The sequence below is a fragment of the Nomascus leucogenys genome, chromosome 22a, assembly GCF_006542625.1.
Source record: "Nomascus leucogenys isolate Asia chromosome 22a, Asia_NLE_v1, whole genome shotgun sequence".
Taxonomy (NCBI): domain Eukaryota; kingdom Metazoa; phylum Chordata; class Mammalia; order Primates; family Hylobatidae; genus Nomascus; species Nomascus leucogenys.
In genome coordinates, this window is record NC_044402.1 from 65,496,256 (window position 1) to 65,518,645 (window position 22,390).

Consider the following 22,390-nt stretch of genomic DNA (forward strand, 5'->3'; position numbering starts at 1 on the left):
TGACAGCCAGGGAAACTGGGAGGAATAAGTCTTTTGATCTGAAGGGGGCATGTGGGCAGCGCATCTCAGCATCCACTGCAGTAGACAAGGCTGAGTAGTGTACCATAGTCTCTTACCCTCAACACACTGGCCCCTGAGCCTGATGGCAGAACAGAAGTAGAGAGGAGCCAAGAAGTAGTAACATCTCAGTATGCCTCGGAAGCCAGAGCTCTGCTTTAGTTATTTTATACCCCTACAGTGCTCAATGAATGGAGAAATCAGGAAAGTCAGGTTGGAGTTCAAATCCTGACTTCACCCTTTGGGCAAATTAATTGACTTTTAACGTCTGTTTCTTCTGGGACGTATTTTCTAGGCACATCCTCTCTCATACCTATTTCCACTTAAACCTCTGGCCACAATGGTGTTGTTTAATTAAAAAGACACTACGGGACCGGGCATGGTGGGTCACGCCTGTAATCCCAGCACTTTGGGAGGCCAAGGTGGGCAGATCACCTGAAGTCAGGAGTTTGAGACCAGTCTGGCCAACATGGTGAAACCTCATCTCTACGAAAATACAAAAATTAGCTGGGCATGGTGGCATGCACCTGTAATCCCAGCTACTTGGGAGGTTGAGGCAGGAGAATTGCTTGAACCTGGGAGGCGGAGGTTGCAGTGAGCCAAGTTCATGCCCCTGCACTCCATCCTGGGAGACAGAGCGAGACTCTGTCTCCCCCCCCAAAAAAAGAGAGAGAAAGAAACTATGGTACCTCATTCAGGTTTGTCCACTGTAGTGGATGCTGTTATGTACTGCCCAGATCCTCCCTTCAGATCAAAGGACTATTTCCAATGCAAAAATGTCAATCTCATATATGGTTTATCCATATATATGTCTTACCAACTTAGCTGTCAGTTTCTTGAAGGAAGAGTTCATGTTTTCACTATCTTGCATTTGATCACTTGTTTTATTTGTATAATACTTTACTGTATGCAAATCCTCCTACACAGGTGATCCCACTTGGATTATTCTGTGAAATAGGGCCTTTACAATGTTGCAGATGAAAACACTGAAGCTCATAGAGAATAAGTGATTTGCCCAGGGTCACAGAGTCATGTGATTGAATTCAGGTACCTGAGCCCATATCCCCAGACACCAAGTTGAGTATTTGTTACTCAAGAGGATACAGCCTTTATGTTTATTAATGCTTCATGGTTCATAAAGTGCGAACAAAGAAATTACCCCATTTGACTCAAATAATGATCTGGTAAGATTTTCATGGCTGGTGCTATTATACATATTTGATAAATGGAGACTCATCCATCAAAGAAATGTACTACTTCTCTGATATGCAAGCTATTATGCCAAGAGAGCCAAGTATGGATGGCTCCAAGCCCCTTCAGTCAAGAAGTTCACAATCTAGTGCAAGAGATGGACACCTTATTGACTATTACAGTGTGAAAAATGCTAAATAAATGCTAATATAGCATGACAAATGATAAAGCTGAAGTATATACACAAAGCTATTTAAATGAAAAGAGAAAATAATTCTGTTTCCTGAGAGTATTGGGAAAGTCTTCAAGAAAGGGTGATGCTTGCTCTGTGCTTTGTATGGCTGTCCTCAGGTGGAAAACAATGTAAAATTCCTCAGGGACAGGATGGAAGACACACTGTTGTAATAGTGCATAGTCTTCCCAATAAAAAGCTCCAACATTGAATAACTTGCCAAAGTCTCTTGGTTAGTAAGTAGTCAAGCTGGCATTGGAACAAGACTTTTGCTTCCCAGTTAAATGCTCTCTTTTCCTAGTGTGTTATACAAAGGTGGTAGCACTTAATAAGTGGGCTATACTATGATGCAGTACTTTTTTCATGCTCTCCTAATGCAAATTTTTTTTCCTTTACTTTTTCCAGTGTTCCAAGATGTACACGTTATGATATTTGTTGGGTTTGGCTTCCTCATGACCTTCCTGAAGAAATATGGCTTCAGCAGTGTGGGTATCAACCTACTCATTGCTGCTTTGGGCCTCCAGTGGGGCACTATTGTACAGGGAATCCTGCACAGCCAGGGACAGATATTTAACATTGGAATCAAAAAGTGAGCATCCTTACTATGGGCTGAATGTTTGCGTCCTCCAGAATTCATATATTACACTCTTGACCTCCAACATGATGATATTAAGAGGTGGGGGACTGGGGAGGTGACCAGGTCATGAAGGCAGAGTGTTTATGAATGGTATCAGTGTCCTTGTGAAAGAGGTCCACAGGAGACTCCTGACCCCTTCCACTGTGTGAGAACACAGCTGGAAGGCACCGTCTACCAACCAGAAAGGGAGCCCTCATCAGACACCAAGTCTGTCAGCATCTTGATCTTGGGCTTCCCAGCCTCCAGAACCATAAGAAATAAATTTCTGTTATTTATAAACAACCCAGTTTATGGTATTTCGTTATAGCAGTCCAAACAGACTAAGACAGTTCTTTATTTTTCAGCCATTGCATTTTCAAATCAATCGTTTCTCTGGTAGTCCCCTGTCATTCACCGTACTGGCTGGCAAATTGCCTCCCTTATGCAATAGAAAATTGTTGAAATTCAAAAATCTGAATCAATGCCTTCCTCTACTGAGCTAGATAATACATTCATGTCTGTAACCTCTCTGGTTTGACTTTGAGGGTATGAGAAACCCTCTTCCATAAAAGTATTATTCCTTCCATCTCAGCTACAGGGAGCAAAAATTTCCCATTAGTTATTTTTCAGATTGTTTCTAAAATGTAAACATGTATTCTTGTTGTGCAATAGTAAACACACACCCCAGGAAATAATTCACTTATTAGATCAACGAATATAAAGTAAAACCCTAAATGAGATAAAAGATAAGTTAAAATATATACATTAGAGCAACCAAAGAGTGTCTGGTCAAAAAGAGGAGGAGTAAGGAAATGGGAGATGATGAGTAAGGCTGGGAAGCACTGGATGGGCCTGGTGGGAGATGGGATTGCACTTTGGTCAGTTTTATGTTGGGTGTGCATTACTCTTCAATTTATTCTTGTTTCCCTTCAGCATGATAAATGCAGACTTCAGTACAGTCACAGTTCTGATATCTTTTGGAGCTGTCCTGGGAAAAACGAGCCCCACCCAAATGCTGATCATGACAATTATAGAAATTGCTTTCTTTGCCGGCAATGAATATCTGGTTGGTGAAATATTTAAGGTAAGAGTTAGAAAATTTGTACTTTCCTAGCTTTGGGCATCAGTTCTGGCTACAAAAAAACAACGGGTGTCTACAGTGTATGGGGGCAAATCTTGGTGAGAATGATACCATAGCAAATAGTAACAATAACCATCATTTACTGAGTGCCTACTGTAAACTAGTTTTGTAAACATTATCTTATTTCATCTTCACAACAACACTGCATGGTAGGTATTATTTTTATTATCATATATACACCATAAAAACTGATTATCACAGATGCTGAATGGCTTGCCAGCGTCTGAATTCACCTCCAAATTTTTCTAATTCCTCAACTCTTCTTTTTCCTATCAATGATCAATTCCTTTTTTATATTTTTACTACTAGGTGAATAGCCCTATATAAAGCCTTGTTGTGGTTTTTGTTAAGGCGTCAGTCAAACTTTTTTCTCCACAAATATTTCATTGATTCCCCCCAGGAATAATAAATAAATAAAGAACATTTGGGGGCACTCTCTAGTACTTTGTTATTTTGTGTATATTTCTATTAACATTAATTCAACTGCAAATATTTTTGATAACTTTCTAGATGTTGGGGACTCAATGACAGACAAAATATGAAAGTTCCTGTTTTTATAGAGCTTACACTCTAGTGGGAGAGACAGAAACCAAATAAAGAATTACACATTCATCCACCCACCCAAAGACACAAACACACAAATGTTATTATAAATTGCAATACATGCTACGAAAAATATGTAGGGTAGGTCTATGAGAAAGTGTAACTGGAAGATTAGTTTAGATTGTAGAGTCAAGGAGGGGTTCCCTGAGTAAGTGACAGTTACACTGGACCTGAAAGATACCTAGAAGTTTTCAAGTAACTAATGGGGAGAAACGTTCTTTAAGCCAAGGTAACAACAACCAGTCTTGAATTGGTGATGAGGAACTAAAAGAAAACTTTTAGAGTAAGGTGAAAGGACTTGACCGATACCAGATGAAACCACCAAAGTAAGTGGGTCAGATTAATAAAGACTCTGTAAACTCTGTGTGCTTGCTGAATGAAGACTTATTTGATGGTTCCAAAGGGAAAAACCAAGAAGGTCATTTCGCCTACAAATATGTGAGCATTTCAAGATAAGCACAGACTCACATGGTATTTGGAAAGTCCAAGCATGATTAATCACCACCTCCCATCTTCCTGAAGCCACCTGGTGAAGCAAGGCAATGTTTCCCAGCTGGGAAGGGACTAAGTGTTGCTGGAAGGCTAAAGATTGCTAGATAGATCATATATGCTGGGAAGATATTTGACTCATTACAACCAAGTGTGGATCTTCAAGGGGACTGGGTCTGTCTATGTCTAGTAAACAAAGGAACAACAACTAGGAGACCCTTTTTACTTAAATTTGAAAATCTTTCATAAATAGATGTGTGTCATCTTACTGTCTATAAGTACAATTTGACCCTCTGAGTAGTCCCTCTAGAGGAAGGAAATGTAGAAAACTGGGTCAAATCCACATCATATCCTAAAGAGGAATCTAAATCTCTTCAAATGAATCTGGGACCTCAGCTGGTTTTCAGGTCATCATAGAGCAGAATTAAAAAAATATGGGTAAAAACTCTGGTTTTTTGAATTTCAAGTCTTGAGTTACAATTAAGTGAGCTTTAACTGCAATTTCAAGTGAACATATCATCTTCGTTTTGTATCACAAGCAGTATCTTTTTTTTTTTTTTTTTTTTTTGAGATTAGTTCTTGCTTTGTCACCTAGGCTGGAGTGCAATGTGACGATCATAGCTCACTGTAACCTCAAACTCCTAGGCTCAAGTCATTCTCCTGCCTCAGCCTCCCCAGTAGCTGGGACTACAAGGCGTGCACCCCCATGCCAGGCTGAGCAATACATATTTCACTCAAAATCTCCATCACCTAGAGAAGTAAACTTGCCTGTCTTGTGTGCCCACCAGGGAACTAGCACTTTAGAAATATGATCTTATCTAAGTCTCACCACAAACTCTGTTGAGAGTGGGTAATATTTCCCCATTTTACAGAACCCTTAGATCAGAGATGTTTAACAATTTGTCTAAAGTCATATCGCAAGGAAGTAACTGACCTAGGATTGAAAGTCAGTTCTGTATGGCTCCAAATTCTGTGCTATTTCTATTTTACTCCCTGTTTTACCCCCCTTTCTCTGACACAATCTTTCTGTCCCTCTTTAATTTTTTTAAGTTGTTTAACCAACAATACAATTCTTTCATTGACTTTCCTCCCATGAATGAGTCTCAGGTTTACCTCTATTTATATGAATGCTATTTTGTCCCTTCAGGCCTCTGACATTGGAGCATCAATGACGATCCATGCCTTTGGGGCCTACTTTGGCTTGGCTGTAGCAGGCATCTTGTATCGATCTGGACTGAGAAGGGGGCATAAAAATGAAGAGTCCACATACTGCTCAGACTTGTTTGCAATGATTGGTGAGTGTGGATAAACTTGCTTGAATCTTATCCATTTGAAAAGGCACCAGGGAAGGTTAACTTCAACACAGGTGTGAGATGCTCAAAGAGAACATCCAAGCCAGGCATGGTAGTGAACGACTGTAGCCTCAGCTACTCAGGAGGCTGAGGTGGGATTACTTGAGCCCAGGAGTTTGAGTCCAGCCTGGGTAACATAGTGAGACTCCATCTCTAAAAAATAATAATAATAATAATAAATTTAATTAAACTTTGAAAAAATGAGCATCTTTTGCATACTACTTTATGCTGGCTCAATTCTCCTCTTTTCTCTTAACTGTAGATAATCAAGACTAAACAGAGACATTGTCAGTGGCCAAAGGAAACTACATGCTCCAGGCTGGGCGCGGTGGCTCACGCCTGTAATCCCAGCACTTTGGGAGGCCGAGGCGGGTGGATCACGAGGTCGGGAGTTCGAGACCAGCCTGACCAACATGCTGAAACCCCGTCTCTACTAAAAATACAAAAAAAAAATTAGATGGGCATGGTAGCCCGCACCTGTAATCCCAGCTACTCAGGAGGCTGAAGCAGAAGAATTGCTTGAACCTGGGAGGTGAAAGTTGCAGTGAGCAGAGATCAAGCCACTGCACTCCAGCCTGGGCGACAGAGGGAAACTCCATCTCAAAAATAAATAAATAAATAAATAAAGCAAACTGCATCCTCTGGACTGTCTTCCATATTCAGAACTAACATCCCCTCTTTTGGTTCACTACAGGGACTCTCTTTCTGTGGGTGTTTTGGCCCAGCTTTAACTCGGCCATTGCTGAACCTGGAGACAAACAGTGCAGGGCCATTGTAAACACGTACTTCTCTCTCGCTGCCTGTGTGCTCACAGCCTTTGCCTTCTCCAGCCTAGTGGAGCACCGAGGCAAGCTCAACATGGTAAGTGCCACCTTAACCCTTATGGAAATTTTGCTTCACAACACTGACATTTGCTCAGATAAGTAGTAGGTAATTTCTGCATCACTGCTGAACTCTCAAGACAAATTAGAAGCAGACCTTGTAGAATGTTTTAAAAACAGCAACATTTATTCATTAATTCACTTATTCATCAAATCTGTACCCTGGGCTGGGCGCAGTGGCTCATGCCTGTAATCCCGGCACTTTGGGAGGCCTAGGCAGGGGGATTACCTGAGGTCAGGAGTTCAAGACAAGCCTGGCCAACATGGAGAAACCCTGTGACTACTAAAAATACACACACACAAAAATTAGCCAGGCGTGGTGGCAGACACCTGTCATCCCAGCTAATCGGGAGGCTGAGGCAGGAGAATCACTTGAACCTGGGAGGTGGAGGTTGCAGTGAGCTGAGATCGTGCCATTGCACTCCAGACTAGGCAACAAGAGCAAAACTGCATCTCACAAAGAAAAAAAAAAGAAAAGAAAATTTTTATCCTGGAAGATTAAAAAATATTCTCAAGGAATTTGTGGTCTAGTAGAGAATGAAGGTAGTCTTGTAAAAATCTTTGATTTGAGGTATATTTCTTTAATAATAGAGTTAACTGCTCCCAAGTTCTGAGAAAAGATTTCTTAGAAACAAGGTTTATCAAACAGCAGAAAAAGAGAGTGGGATGATGCACACTGATTCTATTCTCCCAGCTGCAAACATTCCTCTCAAAGAAATAACAACTAAATGCAATGTGGGATCTTCAGTAGGATACTAGAAAAAATTTCAGTGGGAATAATGGTGAAATTCAAATGTCTTTAACAGTATTTTATCAATGCTAATTTCCTTTCCATGGTTATGTAAGATTAACATCTCATTTGAGAAACTGGACAAGAGACATATGGAAACATTCTGTAGCATTTTTACAACTTTTATGTGTCTGCAATTAGTTCAAAATAACATATTTTTTAAATTCCCCCAAATTGGTCTCTTGAGTTTCTTGCCTATGAGCTAGAGAAACACCAGTAAAGGAGTAACCCTCAGATCAGCCAGTCTACCTTCCTAGCTGGGTGGGGCAGGTGGGGTGGAGTGGGGAGGAAAATGCTATTGTAATTTATTTTTTAAGCATAGCTGAGGACATGTATCTTATTTCTCCACAAATTGTCTCATGAGAGGTCATTAAACAATGAAAAGAAAAAATCGCACAGTTCAGTGTTTCTCTTTTAAAAGTACGATGACCTCTGCTTCTCAGACAGAACAGCCAGACTGCAATTTTTCTGAGAAATTCTGCTAAACAAAAATTGATTCCTGGCCGGGCACAGTGGCTCATGCCTGTAATCCCAGTGCTTTGGGAGGCCAAGGTGGGTGGATCACCTGAGGTCAGGAATTCCAGAACAGCCTGGCCAACGTGGCGAAACCCCATCTCTACTAAAAATACAAAAATTAGCTGGACATGGTGGTGTGCACCTGTAATCCCAGCTACTAGGGAGGCTGAGGCAGGAGAATCACTTGAACCCAGGAGGTGAAAGTTGCAGTGAGCCAAGATCGCGCCACTGCACTCCAGCCTGGGAGACAGAGCAAGACTCCATCTCAAAAAAAAAAAAAAAAAAAAATCAATTCCTCTTTCCTTCATCCTCAAATGTCCTCAATCCAGTGACGTTTGCAAAAACTATTGTCTTTCATATGTAATGTGTACATTTCAATGTCTCTACATTTCCTCTTTGAATATTGGAATATCATAGACTACAAAACACACGGTGGCCACAGTCATGTTTTGGTTCATGATAACCACAAATGTGTTCCAAAAACTGCATAAATAGACAAAACATTGTGAGAATATTTGCTCTAAACACTCCTACCCTCCCACTACAACATCTTTTGATTTTCTCAAATGCCTTCCACCACTGGCCTTAATGAGTTAAGCTGATTACTAATTCACTACCAATGGACTGGCAAGAAAGATACCAAATGTCAACTTCTTGAAAGAAAGGCCTTCTATAAATCCAAACAACCCTCTTTTTGAAAAAGACCCAATAGCCCTTTCAACTGAAGAATGTGATATGGGTCTCTTGAACTCTAGAATCCTCTGATCCTTCTGAATTCTCCATCATCCAGCTCACCTCATTTATGTTTCTGACGCTCACACAGGTTCACATTCAGAATGCCACCCTTGCTGGAGGAGTGGCTGTGGGCACTTGTGCGGATATGGCAATTCACCCATTCGGTTCTATGATCATTGGGAGCATTGCAGGAATGGTCTCTGTGTTTGGATACAAGTTCCTGACTGTAAGTACAGCAGATGCTCTGAGTCAAACTCTGAATCTGCACCATTTTTTCTCACGTCCCACCAGCAGAAAAAAGCTATTTTTATTTGATAAACATTTTTATTTGGAGGCCATTTGCCTTCTTTTTGGAAATACCACTCCCATTTCAGTGGTTCAGTGGTTCTACTCTGCCCTGACTTCTGTGTAACAGGAAAGAATCCTATATCAATTATTTATAATTTAGTTTGAATTAAATGTTAAGTACATGGGCATTACTTTCCTTTGGGGCTGTTCCATTGAAGTTGTTGTTGTTATTTGTCTTATGTAATTAAGGACTCTGCTCTTTTAAGAGATTTAGGATGTCAGCCAAGCATGGTGGCTCACAGCTATAATCCCAGCACTTTGGGAGGCTGAGGCAGGCGGATCACCTGAGGTCAGGAATTCGAGACGAGCCTGACCAACATGGTGAAACCCCCATCTCTACTAAAAAAAATAATAATAATACAAAAATTAGCTGGGCATGGTGGCGGGTGCCTATAATCCCAGCTACTGGGGAGGCTGAGGCAGGAGAATCACTTGAACCCGGGAGGCAGAGGTTGCAGTGAGCCAAGATGGTGCCATTACCCTCCAGCCTGGGCAACGGAGTGAGACTCCATCTCAAAAGAAAAAAAAAAAGAGAGAGAGAGATTTAGGATGTCATCAGTAGGTGAGAAGGAGTAGGATGTGAAATGACTCCCTTCAAACCCATCCACTGAAGACTGAAATGGGCAATTTTGCCACAACTATACATTCAAATCCTTTAACTTTAAGTGGACTTCAGATATGGACGGAGAACTGTGCTCTACATAAAATTTCTTCTGGGTGGAGAAGGAAATGGGGAGATGTAGTTCAGAGAATGCAAAGTAGCATAAATACAGGAGGAACACGCCTAGAGTGCTAATGCACAGCATGAGGATTATAGGTAGTAAAATTGTACTGTATATCTGTACATAGAATTTATTCTAAATGAGGAGATTTTTAGCTACTCTTACTACAAAAAAAAACAAAAAAAAAGTAACTATGTAAGACATTGGAGATGTTAATATTCTTCACTATAGTGACCTTTTTCTCTCTATATGTATCTCATAACATTGTGTTGTATACCTTAAATATACATAAAAAATTATTTATAAAATAATTCTTCTTCATGGGAGAATAGAGCTCAGCTACAGCTGTTTCAGTTCTAGAGTTCGATACGTTTAACAAAATAATAAACCTTCCTCCTTTTATAATTTTAGCCACTTTTTACTACTAAACTGAGGATCCATGATACATGTGGGGTCCATAACCTCCACGGCTTACCTGGTGTAGTAGGAGGCCTTGCAGGCATTGTGGCAGTAGCAATGGGCGCCTCCAACATGTGAGTAAAAGAATGGGTTTTTCAGCCCCTGTGGTCCCATGATGTTTTCTCTCACTGAGAAATGGGAGAGTTTTCATTTTAGTAGTTCTGGCCATGGTTTGTATTGTCTTTACTGGAGCCAAAGAGATGCACCTGAGAGAAGATCATTAGAATAAAATTATATTGGAAGAGGCATCTTAACTGAAATTGTTAATTTAAAAAATTAAAAATGTTATTTTAAATGTCTTTACCAGAAACAACTGTCTCCTAACAGACAGGGAAATTTGATAATCACAGTCAGATTATAGAAGGCTTAGTCTTTTTCTTGATCTCTCCAAAATGGAGGAGGAGGCACATATGATGAGCTGAACAGTCAGTTCCATCCAATCCACACAAAGAAGGATGAGTTGGAATAATACAGAAAGCAGTTGGTTCTGCAGAATCAACAACGCTAGTATATGGCCCAAACTCTGCTACTAACTAGTTATGTGACCTCTGAGGTATCACTCAGCATTTCCGGTTTTCAGTCTTCTCCTCTGTAAAATAAGAAGACTGGAGTATTTATTCTCCAAAATCCCTTCTAGCTCTATCAGACGTAGATTCTTCCCTAAGTTGGGTATAAATGTTTACTTAAATGACCAGAGGAAAAACAACTATCAAGCGAACCCCGGAGAGTGGAAGGGATGCCACAATATTGGAACAATTTGGTATGAATGTCATCCGTGTGAAAAAGCTGAGAAGATCATAGAGTCCAGATCACGCAGAGTAAATAAAGAGAAAGCAGAATGCTCAATTTTTTTAAATTGTGTGTACTTTAAGTTCTGGGATACATGTGCAGAACGTGCAGGTTTATTACATAGGTATACATGTGCCATGGTGGTTTGCTGCACCCATCAGCCAGTCATCTAGGTTTTAAGCCCCGTGTGCATTAGGTATTTGTCCTAATGCTCTCCCTCCCCTTGTACCCCACCCCTCAACAGGCCGGGCTGTGTGATGTTCTCCTCCCTGTGTCCATGTGTTCTCATTGTTCAACTCCCACTTATAAGTGAGAACATGCAGTATTTGGTTTTCTGTTCCTGTGTTAGTGTGCTGAGAATGATGGTTTCCAGCTTCATCTATGTCCCTGCAAAGGACATTAACTCATTTTTTTTTATGGCTGCATAGCAGAATGCTCAATTTTTAAATCCAATTAAAAGCATGAAGAAGAGGGAAATGTGTGTCTAGAAATGTCTGAATGACCACTAACTAGAGGTGCATAATTTAAAAAGAAAAATCTTATCTTCGGTTTTAGGAGATTAAAATTTAACCCTGTCGAGATCAATAATAATACTTGAAAAACGCATTTAATCATATTTCCTACTAAGTAGTTTGCTTCCTTCTTCATGTGTACAGTTGACACATTTCTTCTGTATTTTTTAACCCTTTTTGCAAATTTAGAAGACAACTCCAGAATATGCACATCTTTTTCATTTCCTGAGACTGTAGAGATCAAACACTAAAATATTTTAATGCAAATTAAGCATGATAAAAGCATGTGTGAATGAGCTCAATTCCTCAGTGTTGGAGTGTGCATACACTGTGCAAACACACTAAGAGGTGCCTATGATTAAGAATTCTTGAGCATCATGCCTAGACCAGTTTCACAGATGCAATAAAACAAATCTATCTGGCTCTCAAAGGGGAGGCCTCACTGGGTGGTCAGACATTGGGTAAGTCTCATGGTTGAGGGTCTGGTCCTTGGAAATGCAGGTTTAGAAACATCTCAATTTATTCACTGGTGGGGGTAGGAGGTAGAGGAATATCAGAAGAGAGGAAGGCGGGCAAGCCTTGAAGGTCCATTCACTTCGGTAAAATTTACTTATCTCACATCAAATAAAATACCACCTGAGAACCAAACTACTTACATGTGTCTATTCAGAATATTAAAATGCAAATCGGGTTTTTGGTAAGCGTAGAACAAGGGAAAGTTAATATTCTTAAGGGACATTTTTGCAAATTATAGCAGCATAACTCTAGTAATGCTGTTAATTTTGTATAAGTCAGTGTTTTCCAAGTTTATTTGATCACAGAACACTTGTTATCAAAAATATCTTTTATGACCTTGTAAAAGATCTTGGCAAATTCCTGTAAAATTAACAGGAAATTTACGAAAGAAGAAAATCAAATAAATATATATAAAATACTCAACTTCACTCATAATCAAAGAAATGCAAATTAAAATAAATCAAAGTGATAAAGTATGAATCAATTAATAATAATAATACTGAATAATGGCTAAAGTAAAAAATTGGAATATAAATTGTACAATTTTCTATTTGGAAAAGTTCTTAAGAAGTATATAGACCGGGCGCGGTGGCTCAAGGCTGTAATCCTAGCACTTTGGGAGGCCAAGGCAGGTGGATCATCTGAGGTCAGGAGTTTGAGACCAGCCTGGCCAATATGGTGAAACCCCATCGCTACTAAAAATACAAAAAGTACCCGGCATGGTGGTGGGTGCCTATAATCCCAGCTACTTGCAAGGCTGAGTCAGGAGAATTGCTTGAACGCTGAGATCACCTCACTTCACTCCAGCCTGGCAACAGAGAAAGACTCCGTCTCAATAAAAAGAGGTATCTGTAGCCTTTTACTAATATTCTCATTTCTAGATAGGTTTTATATTAGGAAAATAATCAGACAAGTTCATAAGCATGTTCAGAGGAGATGTTCTCACAGCATTTTTAAAAATATGAAACACTGGAAGAAACCAGTACTTTGCACAGTGTAACCCCCTGTAGCAATTCAAACTATGGTCCAGATCTACACTGACTCACATAAACAGACCCCTAAAACATATTTAATGTGAAAATAAGTAATATAGTAAGATTGCATTTTTATAAAAATACATGTTTTTATTTTACATTTTTATTCTGATACAATCTGAGGGATATTAAACTTTTCTGCTTCTTTTTGTTATTTGCAGTTTCTAATGTTTTCACAATGATATGTTACTTGTGCAGTTTTTTTTATATATTATTTAAACCCTTCAAATAAGGAGAAAAAAAAGGAATCTGAGTCTAGTGCATCCTCTCCCTTGGATGATGAGACTGGAATACCAAAAAAACTCTCATTTTCCAATTTTTTTATTCATTGGAGTCACTCATTCAGTCTTTCAACAACTCTTTATTGTCTGCTATGAGTAAGCTGCTGTGCTAAGAAGATCCCCACATTCCTAGGTCATTTGTCATTCATATAACACCTTTGTGCACTTCAGTGGCCTTTTATCACATTCTTTCATTCTCAAAATTACAAACTATCTTTTACTAATTTCAGTTTAAGGCAATGACTTCTAAGATGACATACAGAGATATACTTGAATATCTTCAATGAGCTATCTCTACAATATATGCTGAAATTAGCTTTTCTGAACTTATTGATAGATTTTTCTAATTTCATCATAACTATTTCATTAGAATGGAGTGAGGAGAGATAGTAGCTCATGTTGTTTTATGTATTACTCTATCCTCTGTTCCTAGAAAAGAAACTGACAGAGAGTGGATACTCAGTATTTATTAAATGAATCAGATCAGGGATCAATTTTTTGAGAGTGCTAAACCCTTCCTAAGGAAAGTCTTATTTCCAAAGTTTACATTAAAAGATGATTCTCTTCTTTAAGGTGTATCTTAGAATTTTCTAACACTGCTCAAGAGTTTCAAAGAAAATAAGAATATGAAAGAAAAATTGTAACAAATGCTTAATTTGCTGGTGTGTAATGTTACACTCTGGCCTGAAGATGGCAGTCATCTACACCCTCAGTGGGTGAGACTTTGTTTGGCTGAGATCCAGGAAAGACACTGATTCTTTTTTGTTTGCTTCCTTAGGTCTATGGCCATGCAGGCAGCTGCACTGGGTTCCTCTATCGGAACAGCAGTTGTTGGAGGTCTGATTACAGGTCAGCATAAAAAGTGAACACTTCCCTGCATCTTATGCTCTCAGATTATTTACAATAGATAATTAATGAGCAAGTCAATTGCTAAATTTGAAAATGTTCTAAAGTTCTGGCAGTAAAGTAATTACGTCATTTAAAGGGGATGACTTTATAATAGTATATAAACTACTATGCAAGTAGATTTTCCTCTTCAGCATCACAACATGACTCATTTTCATTCTACCATCACAGGTTTAATTCTAAAGTTGCCTTTCTGGGGACAGCCAACTGACCAGAACTGCTATGATGATTCTGTTTATTGGGAGGTACTGTACAGTATTCTAAACAAGAATGTGAACGATGACTCCGTTAGTGAAAGCTTTACTCAGTTGAAGCCTAGATATCTGTGTGGCATAGGTGTGATGAAATTGAGTTAGCCTGGCATGGTAGGTAGCTCACACATGTAATCTCAGCACTTCGGGCTGCTGAGGCTGGAGGATTGTTTGATGCCAGGAGTTTGGGTCCAGCCTGGGCAACTCTCTACAAAAATTATAAATAATAAATTTAAAATTTTTCTTTCAATGGGATGTCAAGTGTAAAAGAAAAAATAAATAAATGAAAAGAAACTGAATGAACTACCTATTTATAGAGAGAAATTGAGATGATGTGCCCAGCCAGATAAAATCAGAAGTTATGGTATTTTCTAAAGCAGAAGGAAAGAAAAAGAAACATGAATGAAGAAATAAAGAAAGAAAGAAGAAAGAAAGAAAGAAAGAAAGAGAGAAAGAAAAGAATTTAGTTAGCAAATGTTTCACTCCTCTGAGAGCTACAAAAAGCTATTCATAAAAATAATATGAATTCTCAGAAATAGTGTGAGATTTTATACCATATATAGTCCACAGGTTTATTTGGTTAAAAACAAAAAACAAAAGAAATTTAACATAATTTTAAACTATGCCATATGTAAAAGTAGTCAAAAGCAAGTGAAATACATAAGCTTGAAGAATTTGAGTGAGTATACATCAAGAGATCCTATGAATAACAAAACATCAGCCTCTTTCTATCCTCCAGTTTCTCTTTACTCTATTGATACTTTTTCCCAAATTATTTCCTGCAAAGCTTGAGAGGGATAGATGTTTGGGTGTTTTCAGCAAAATTTCAGAGAGAATGAGTTTGGAAAAGCGGGAATGTAGTCAGGGTGGGTGAGATAAATGTTTCATTCTTTTATTTTTCTTCAACTCAAACAATTTTTATTCCCAGTTCTTTCCAAGCTTGAATAATAATTATCAAAAATATTTTTGTTTCAATACTAACTTCTGACAAGCACAGTGAAATAAACTATTAAGTACCCTCAAACTTGTTTGTTTAAAGGTCCCTAGGGTGAGAGAACTTGACAATCCATACTATGGACATGGTGACCACAGCCAGCTGGAACCTGAAGTCTAAACACCATTCCTGCTCTCCAGCTTCCTTTACCATTATCCAGAATCAAGTCCAAATAAACAAAAAGGCAGTAATCAAAGAGAGTATGGACCAGAGTGAATAGATCCTAAGTCCCAAATGGCCAGTGTAAAAATGTCCTTATGTCTGATGCTGTCTCTTGCCCTTCAATGATTAATTGAGGGAATGTGACTCATAAAACAGATAATCAAATAGATATTCTCCAGGATTCCCAAAATGCTTTTGGCAGTGAGTAAATACAGAGTAAACATGTCAGTTTCTTAATGTAGACACTATGTCTTCTATCCCAAAAATCATAAAACTGAAACCCATGAAGCAAGAATAGATGTGAGAAATCTATGTAAAAAAAATTAAAGAAATGCATGTGTGTAAAGTAGTAATATGATGATTTTAGGTAGTGCTTTTTATTTTAAAAATAGTCTAGTTAATAATGTTGTATCCTTGCGTGAATATTATTCTTAATTCCTTTCGCATGTTTACTATTTGCAACGAGCTCAAATGCTATCTGATCAAAGTCTATTTTGTATAAAATGTCCAACAATTAAATGTTGTTATAAAATAAAACATTAGTCTTTGACTCTCCTTTCTTTGGTAGTTGGAATTCATGTCAGTAACAAGCACACATGCGCACACACATACACGTCATAGTCCACACTCAATTTAAATATTTATCATGTATTTGCTATTTTTAAAAAATCAAGTTAATGTCTCATTATAGAATGTTGTAAAAAGTTAAATTTTAGAAAAGATAACTGACATCGTCAAAAAATCATTTTTAAGAAAATCAAATAACTTATTTTTTCTTTATTTTTTTTTTTGAGACGGAGTCTCGCTCTCTCACCCAGGCTGGAGTGCAGTGGCGCAATCTCAGCTCACTGCAAGCTCCGCTCCCGGGTTCACGCCATTCTCCTGCCTCAGCCTCTCCGAGTAGCTGGGACTACAGGCACCCGCCACCACGCCCGGCTAATTTTTTGTATTTTTAGTAGAGACAGGGTTTCACCGTGGTCTCGATCTCCTGACCTCGTGATCCGCCCCCCTCGGCCTCCCAAAGTGCTGGGATTACAAGCGTGAGCCATCACGCCCGGCCTCAAATAACTTATTTTTTCTATCTGGAAGCTTTTAAAGATTTTTCTTCTAGCCTTGGAGTCCTGAAATCTTCCCAAGATGTATCTAGGTATCAACAAGGAAATCAGCCCTACCATAATTAACAGAACACCAGCTTCTGAATGAACTTAAAATTATAACTAAGAGTGGATTATTTTGGCTGGGCGCGGTGGCTCACGCTTGTAATCCCAGCACTTTGGGAGGCCGAGGCGGGCGGATCACGAGGTCAGGAGATCGAGACCACAGTGAAACCCCGTCTCTACTAAAAATACAAAAAAAAAAAATTAGCCAGGCGTGGTGGCGGGCGCCTGTAGTCCCAGCTACTCGGAGAGGCTGAGGCAGGAGAATGGCGGAAACCCGGGAGGCGGAGCTTGCAGTGAGCCGAGATTGCGCCACTGCACTCCAGCCTGGGTGACAGAGCGAGACTCCGTCTCAAAAAAAAAAAAAAAAAAATTATAACTAAAAGTGGATTACTTAATATTTTATTCCTTGAAAAAAATATATAATTTATATTTTATTCATGTATCTTGACATAGTTGACTTCTTTTAAACACACATCAGAACTTTCAAACAGGTGTTTTGGATTGTGCTCACTTATAAAGTCCACTTTTCTCTCGTTCTGATCCTTACAAAGAATCATTTTCATTACAGGGTATGAGGGTAATGAGACCTCCTCCCCGCTCTGCTGATCATAAAGCAAATCTTAGAGGGTCTTATACTCAGCAATATAAGTAAGTCTATCGTTTTGATGTGCTAAGGAACTGGTTCATGATCATCATCACTCCCTGGCTTGTAAGCACTCTCTCCTGCCTTCCTGCAAGGCAGTTCTTCTAAGTAATAAAGTTTTATTTTTCAAATTCTGAGTTAGCGGTCTTCTTTTCACAGTAGAATAGTATCTTTTTTATCTATCTTGCCTGGAATTTAGTGAAGCCTTTTAATTGTAATACTTGAGTCTTCTGTTCAGTTACATTTTGTTCTACTATTTAGTAACTTTTCTTCAACTGTTAATTTTTTCTTTTTCTGGCACTCTTGTTATTCATATGGAAAGTCTGCTCAGTCTCTTATCCAAGATCTTCCCAATCTTTATTTCATTGGTTCCATTCATCCATATCTTTATTTTTGTTTGTTTCTTTCTTTGTAAATCATGGTCCATTTTTGTAGGTCCAGCAAATCTGTGTGTATGTGTGCGTACACGCATGCATGTATATGTGCTATGCTTGAATTTCCTTACTTACTTTTATAATCTTGTTTATTGGAGAGGCGTGCTATTTTTATTCAAGTTCAAGTTAAAAATCCGTCTGCAAAACTTAAATAACATGATACTTTATCTGTTCACACACACACACACAAAAATTTAGGATGTTAACTAATACTCTATTTATAATAATTGGTTGATTTGATTAGAAATCTCAAGCTGTACTTACATGATCATTTCCAGGAAGTTTTTGTTATTCTTTGTTGTTATCTAAATCTGAAAGATTGATTCATAATTACTAACTGCAATTTCAGACAGTTTGGTGAAAGCGGAAATCTTCAGGCTTCCCCAACCCTTTTTTCTATAGTCTGTAACCGGTTTCTTGCAGAAGACAAGAGAACTGCTGAGGAGGGTCGTGGGTGGACTTTTCTAGTAGCTGCATTTTGTTAGAAGCCACTTTGTGTGTTTTCTTGATTCTCTTCACTTTGAGTGCTGGAACCATTAGGTAGATTGTCCTTTTTCTTTTTGTCTATTCACTGAGGGTTAAATTCCAGCTGCTGAGATACCTTGTGTGACAAAAATCTTAAAAATGAAGGAAGGGACAGTAATCTCTGGCCGAATGGATTAAAGTTTTGCCAGATGCCAAAATAGAACTCCCCTGGATTGGCACCTAAAGGAAATCTCTTTATTCATTTGTTTTGTCAGCTGCCAAAGCTTCATGTTATCTTAGAATCAGGGCCAAAAGAAGCTCAATGTATCTGCTAAGCCCTCCTGCCACCTATGGGGGACCAGAAAGACCCACTGTCATTTTAGGAACACTCAATTGAGAAGCTACATCACCATCCACTGGGAATTCACAAATCTCTGCAAACCAGCAGTACCCACATCCTTACCCCATGACTCTCTACTGTAATGCCTAACCTGGTTTTTACTAACTCTGTTTTTAGACTCTCCCTTTTCCTTTAATCACCTAGCCTTGTTTCCACCTGAATTGACTCTCCCTTAGCTAAGAGAGCCAGACAGACTCCATCTTGGCTCTTTCACTGGCAGCCCCTTCCTCAAGGACTTAACTTGTGCAAGCTGACTCCCAGCACATCCAAGAATACAATTAACTGATAAGATACTGTGGCAAGCTATATCTGCAGTCCCCAAGAATTCATCTGATTGATAACGCCCAAAGCCCCGCGTCTATCATCTTATAATAGTCTTAAAGCCTCCGCACCTAGAACTGTTTACTTTCCTGTAACCCTTTATCCTTTTAACTTTTTGACTACTTAACTTCTGTAAAATTGTTTTAACTAGACTCCCCCCCCTTCCCCTTCCTAAACCAAGGTATAAAAGTTAATCAAGCCCCTTCCTCGGGGCCGAGAGAATTTTGAGTGTTAGCCGTCTCTGCCGGGCGCGGTGGCTCACGCTTGTAATCCCAGCACTTTGGGAGGCTGAGGCAGGCGGATCACGAGGTCAGGAGATCGAGACCACGGTGAAACCCCGTCTCTACTAAAAATACAAAAAATTAGCCTGGCGTGGTGGCGGGCGCCTGTAGTCCCAGCTACTCGGAGAGGCTGAGGCAGGAGAATGGCGTGAACCCGGGAGGCGGAGCTTGCAGTGAGCCGAGACTGCGCCACTGCACGCCAGCCTGGGTGACAGAGCCAGACTCCGTGTCTACAAAAAAAAAAAAAAAAAAAAAAAAAAAAAAGAGTGTTAGCCGTCTCTCGTTCGCGGGCTAATAAAAGACTCTTAATTTGTCTCAAAGTGTGGCGTTTTCCTAACTCGCTCAAGTACAACAATTTGGAGGCCCCAGCAAGAATTAACGCCACCAGGCAAGAACCAGTCTCGCTCCAGGCTCCCCTGAAAGGACGGCCGGCCTGTAAGGAGGGCGCCACCTGAAAAAAAAAAGAATTTTCAAGTCCCCAAAAGGTGACCATCTTCCGGAGGAGAGCGGATCGACTACCGTGGAAGTGCGCTAAAATCATCTCTCTCTCTCTCTGTCTCTCTCTCTCCCCCTCTTCCTCTCTCTCTCTCTTTTTCTGTCATCTTTCTCTTGTTCAAGTTTCCTGGAGAATCTCCAGAAAAGAGGAAAAAAAAAATCTGTTATAAACTCTGTGTGAATAGTTTGTAGATGTAGGAAGACAAAGGCTTGCGTTTGTCCTCCATTTTGTAGCTCCACAGCAAAAGGTACAGAGTTCGAGTAGGCCCTCACCTGCAGTTCCGTAGCGACCTCATAAGGCTTAAGGCAGCATCAGGCGTAGCTCCATCTGAGCCGGAAGTTTATACCGGCCTGCCAATGCTAAGAAAAGCCCAAGTCCCCTCAGGAGGAGCAGCCAGGCAGGCATCTGACTGATCCCATCACAGGACTCCCTCCCCTTGTCTGTCTAAAATAAAAAGAAAAAAAACTGTCAAAACTGTTTACCTGCCCTAAGGTCAAATTGTTTGTTTTATGTTTATCGTTCTGTTTAGTGTTTATTGTCTTGTTTAGTAATTGTCAAAGTTTTGCATGTCAGGACGTCAGTATTGCCCAAGACGTGTAAGTAAAAACTTCTTCAAAGTCCTTAGTGCTGATTTTTTTGTCACAAGAAGTTAAATTTCCCATCAATCGTTTAGGCTGGCCACCACAGTCCTGTCTTTTCTGCCAAAGGCAAGTCAAGTGTTGTTACAGGAACGAATGTGAAGAGCATTCGTCTGATTAGAATTTCTGGCACCATGGAAGTTGTAAGCGTTTAGATTGCCGTACCCCACGTTCAAGTGATTAGACCTCCTGTAGATTAAACCGGTAGCAAGTTCAAAACAGCCACCCTGCAGATTTCCTTGCTCACCTCTTTTGTCATTCTGTAACTTTTCCTGTGCCCTTAAATAGAACACTGTGTCAGAAAACCCACGCCGCCCTACACCCGTCATGCTTTACTTCGTTTAGACTCCTACTCTGTTCCCCTGTGGCTCTTCTCTCATCTTAAAAACAACCCGAGTAGTCCCTTTCCCCCTCGTCCCTGCCCCCTACCCCGCACATCTCGTTTTCCGGTGCCACAGCAAGTTCAGCGTCTCCAGGACTTAACTCTGCTCTCACTCCTTGAATCCTTAAAAGAAAAAGCTAAATTTAAGCTATTTGCCTTTAAGTCATAGAGACATCAAAAGTATTTAAAGTACAAGACTTGAGGAAGAAGAAGAAGGAGAACGCCTAGATCCAAGCAACCCAGGAGACCTCAGGCTGGCCTCTAGTCCCCCTCCCTCAATCTTAAAGCTACAGCAATGTGGCAAGTAGTATTAGCTGTTGTAGTTTTTCTGTTCTTTCTAGTTACGTTAATTCTGTTTTTCCTATACTGCAGCCCCCCAGGGAGTGAGTTTCTCTGTCCGTGTTAGATCTGATATCTCTGCTCAAATTCTGTTAAACTGCCTTCTAAAAAAAAAAAAAAAAAAAGGGAAACACCTCCTCCTGGCCTTGCAAAGGTTGGAGCCCCCTCCAGTGTATGCTAAAAAAATTTTTCTCTTAGTTTCTCGGAGGATACTTTCCTCCAACATAGAGGAGGGAAGTTCTCTGTAGGTTTTGTCGTTGGTGTCTTCCCAGAATCTAAAGGTTTCACATCCTTCAGACCTGGTTAATGCTCAGCTCGGGAGAGGTCCTATAGTTTAATTGTGGACAAGGTTAAGAGGGACACATTGAAGCTCCCATCTCCCCACTTAAATAAGGTATGAAGATGTCACTCCATGTATTTTACAACTCAATAATGTTACATGTTCCATTTAAAGTCTACTCTTTTAAGAGCAGACACAATTCATTTATTTCTTTGTAACCCTCAAATCTTCAATAGAGCACATGTTTTAGGGAAGCTTGTTTAGTGGATGAATGGATAAATAATTGAATGACTTGAACAAACCAAGGCAATCAGCCTCAAAGAAGCAAAGGGATTTAAAAATTTTTTAAATTTATCTGGTTACTCATTTATTCAATAATAATTCATTGAGCACTGGCTAAGTTTGACTCTGTAAATACAAAGTCATATAAGTAAAGCTCTTTACCACAAAAAAATTGTTTCCAGCTTATCCTAGAATATAGCTGGTGGATCAGTGACATACTAAAGTGTCTGTACTAACAGGATCTATTATGGTAGCATACACAGGGTGGTATACATAGGAGGAGACAAGAACCTAAATCAAATTCAGCCACTCAAGGAAAACTTGCCAGAAAAATTTTTTAAAATGACATAAAGAAAGCATACAGCTGGCCGGGCGCGGTGGCTCATGCCTGTAATCCTAACACTTTGGGAGGCCGAGGTGGGTGTATCACGAGGTCAGGAGATCGAGACCATCTTGGCTAACATGGTGAAACCCCGTTTCTACTAAAAATACAAAAAATTAGCTGGGCACGAAGGCGGGCGCCTGTAGTCCCAGCTACTCGGGAGGCTGAGGCAGGAGAATGGCGTGAACCCGGGAGGCGGAGGTTGCAGTGAGCCGAGATTGCGCCACTGCACTCCAGCCTGGGCAACACAGCGAGACTCTGTCTCAAAAAAAAAAAAAAAAGAAAAAAAAAGAAAGCATACAGCTAAGCA

At 39.7% G+C, this 22,390-nt stretch overlaps 1 protein-coding gene across 2 annotated transcripts in view; it reads left to right on the forward strand.

Annotated features, from left to right (window-relative positions):
• RHAG (Rh associated glycoprotein) overlaps positions 1 to 16,114 on the forward strand; it is a 29,750-nt gene extending 13,636 nt beyond the window's left edge. Inside the window, exons 2-10 of one of the 2 annotated variants that reach the window (XM_003254185.3) lie at positions 1,886 to 2,069; positions 3,030 to 3,180; positions 5,477 to 5,624; positions 6,376 to 6,542; positions 8,692 to 8,829; positions 10,085 to 10,206; positions 14,043 to 14,113; positions 14,342 to 14,415; positions 15,461 to 16,114. In XM_003254185.3, coding sequence (XP_003254233.1) covers positions 1,886 to 2,069; positions 3,030 to 3,180; positions 5,477 to 5,624; positions 6,376 to 6,542; positions 8,692 to 8,829; positions 10,085 to 10,206; positions 14,043 to 14,113; positions 14,342 to 14,415; positions 15,461 to 15,535 — 1,130 coding nt within the window. In that variant the 3' untranslated portion in view covers positions 15,536 to 16,114. The remainder of the gene's footprint in view (positions 1 to 1,885; positions 2,070 to 3,029; positions 3,181 to 5,476; positions 5,625 to 6,375; positions 6,543 to 8,691; positions 8,830 to 10,084; positions 10,207 to 14,042; positions 14,114 to 14,341; positions 14,416 to 15,460) is intronic. The other variant, XM_012510612.2, reaches the window with a different exon arrangement.
• Positions 16,115 to 22,390: the final 6,276 nt, after the last annotated feature.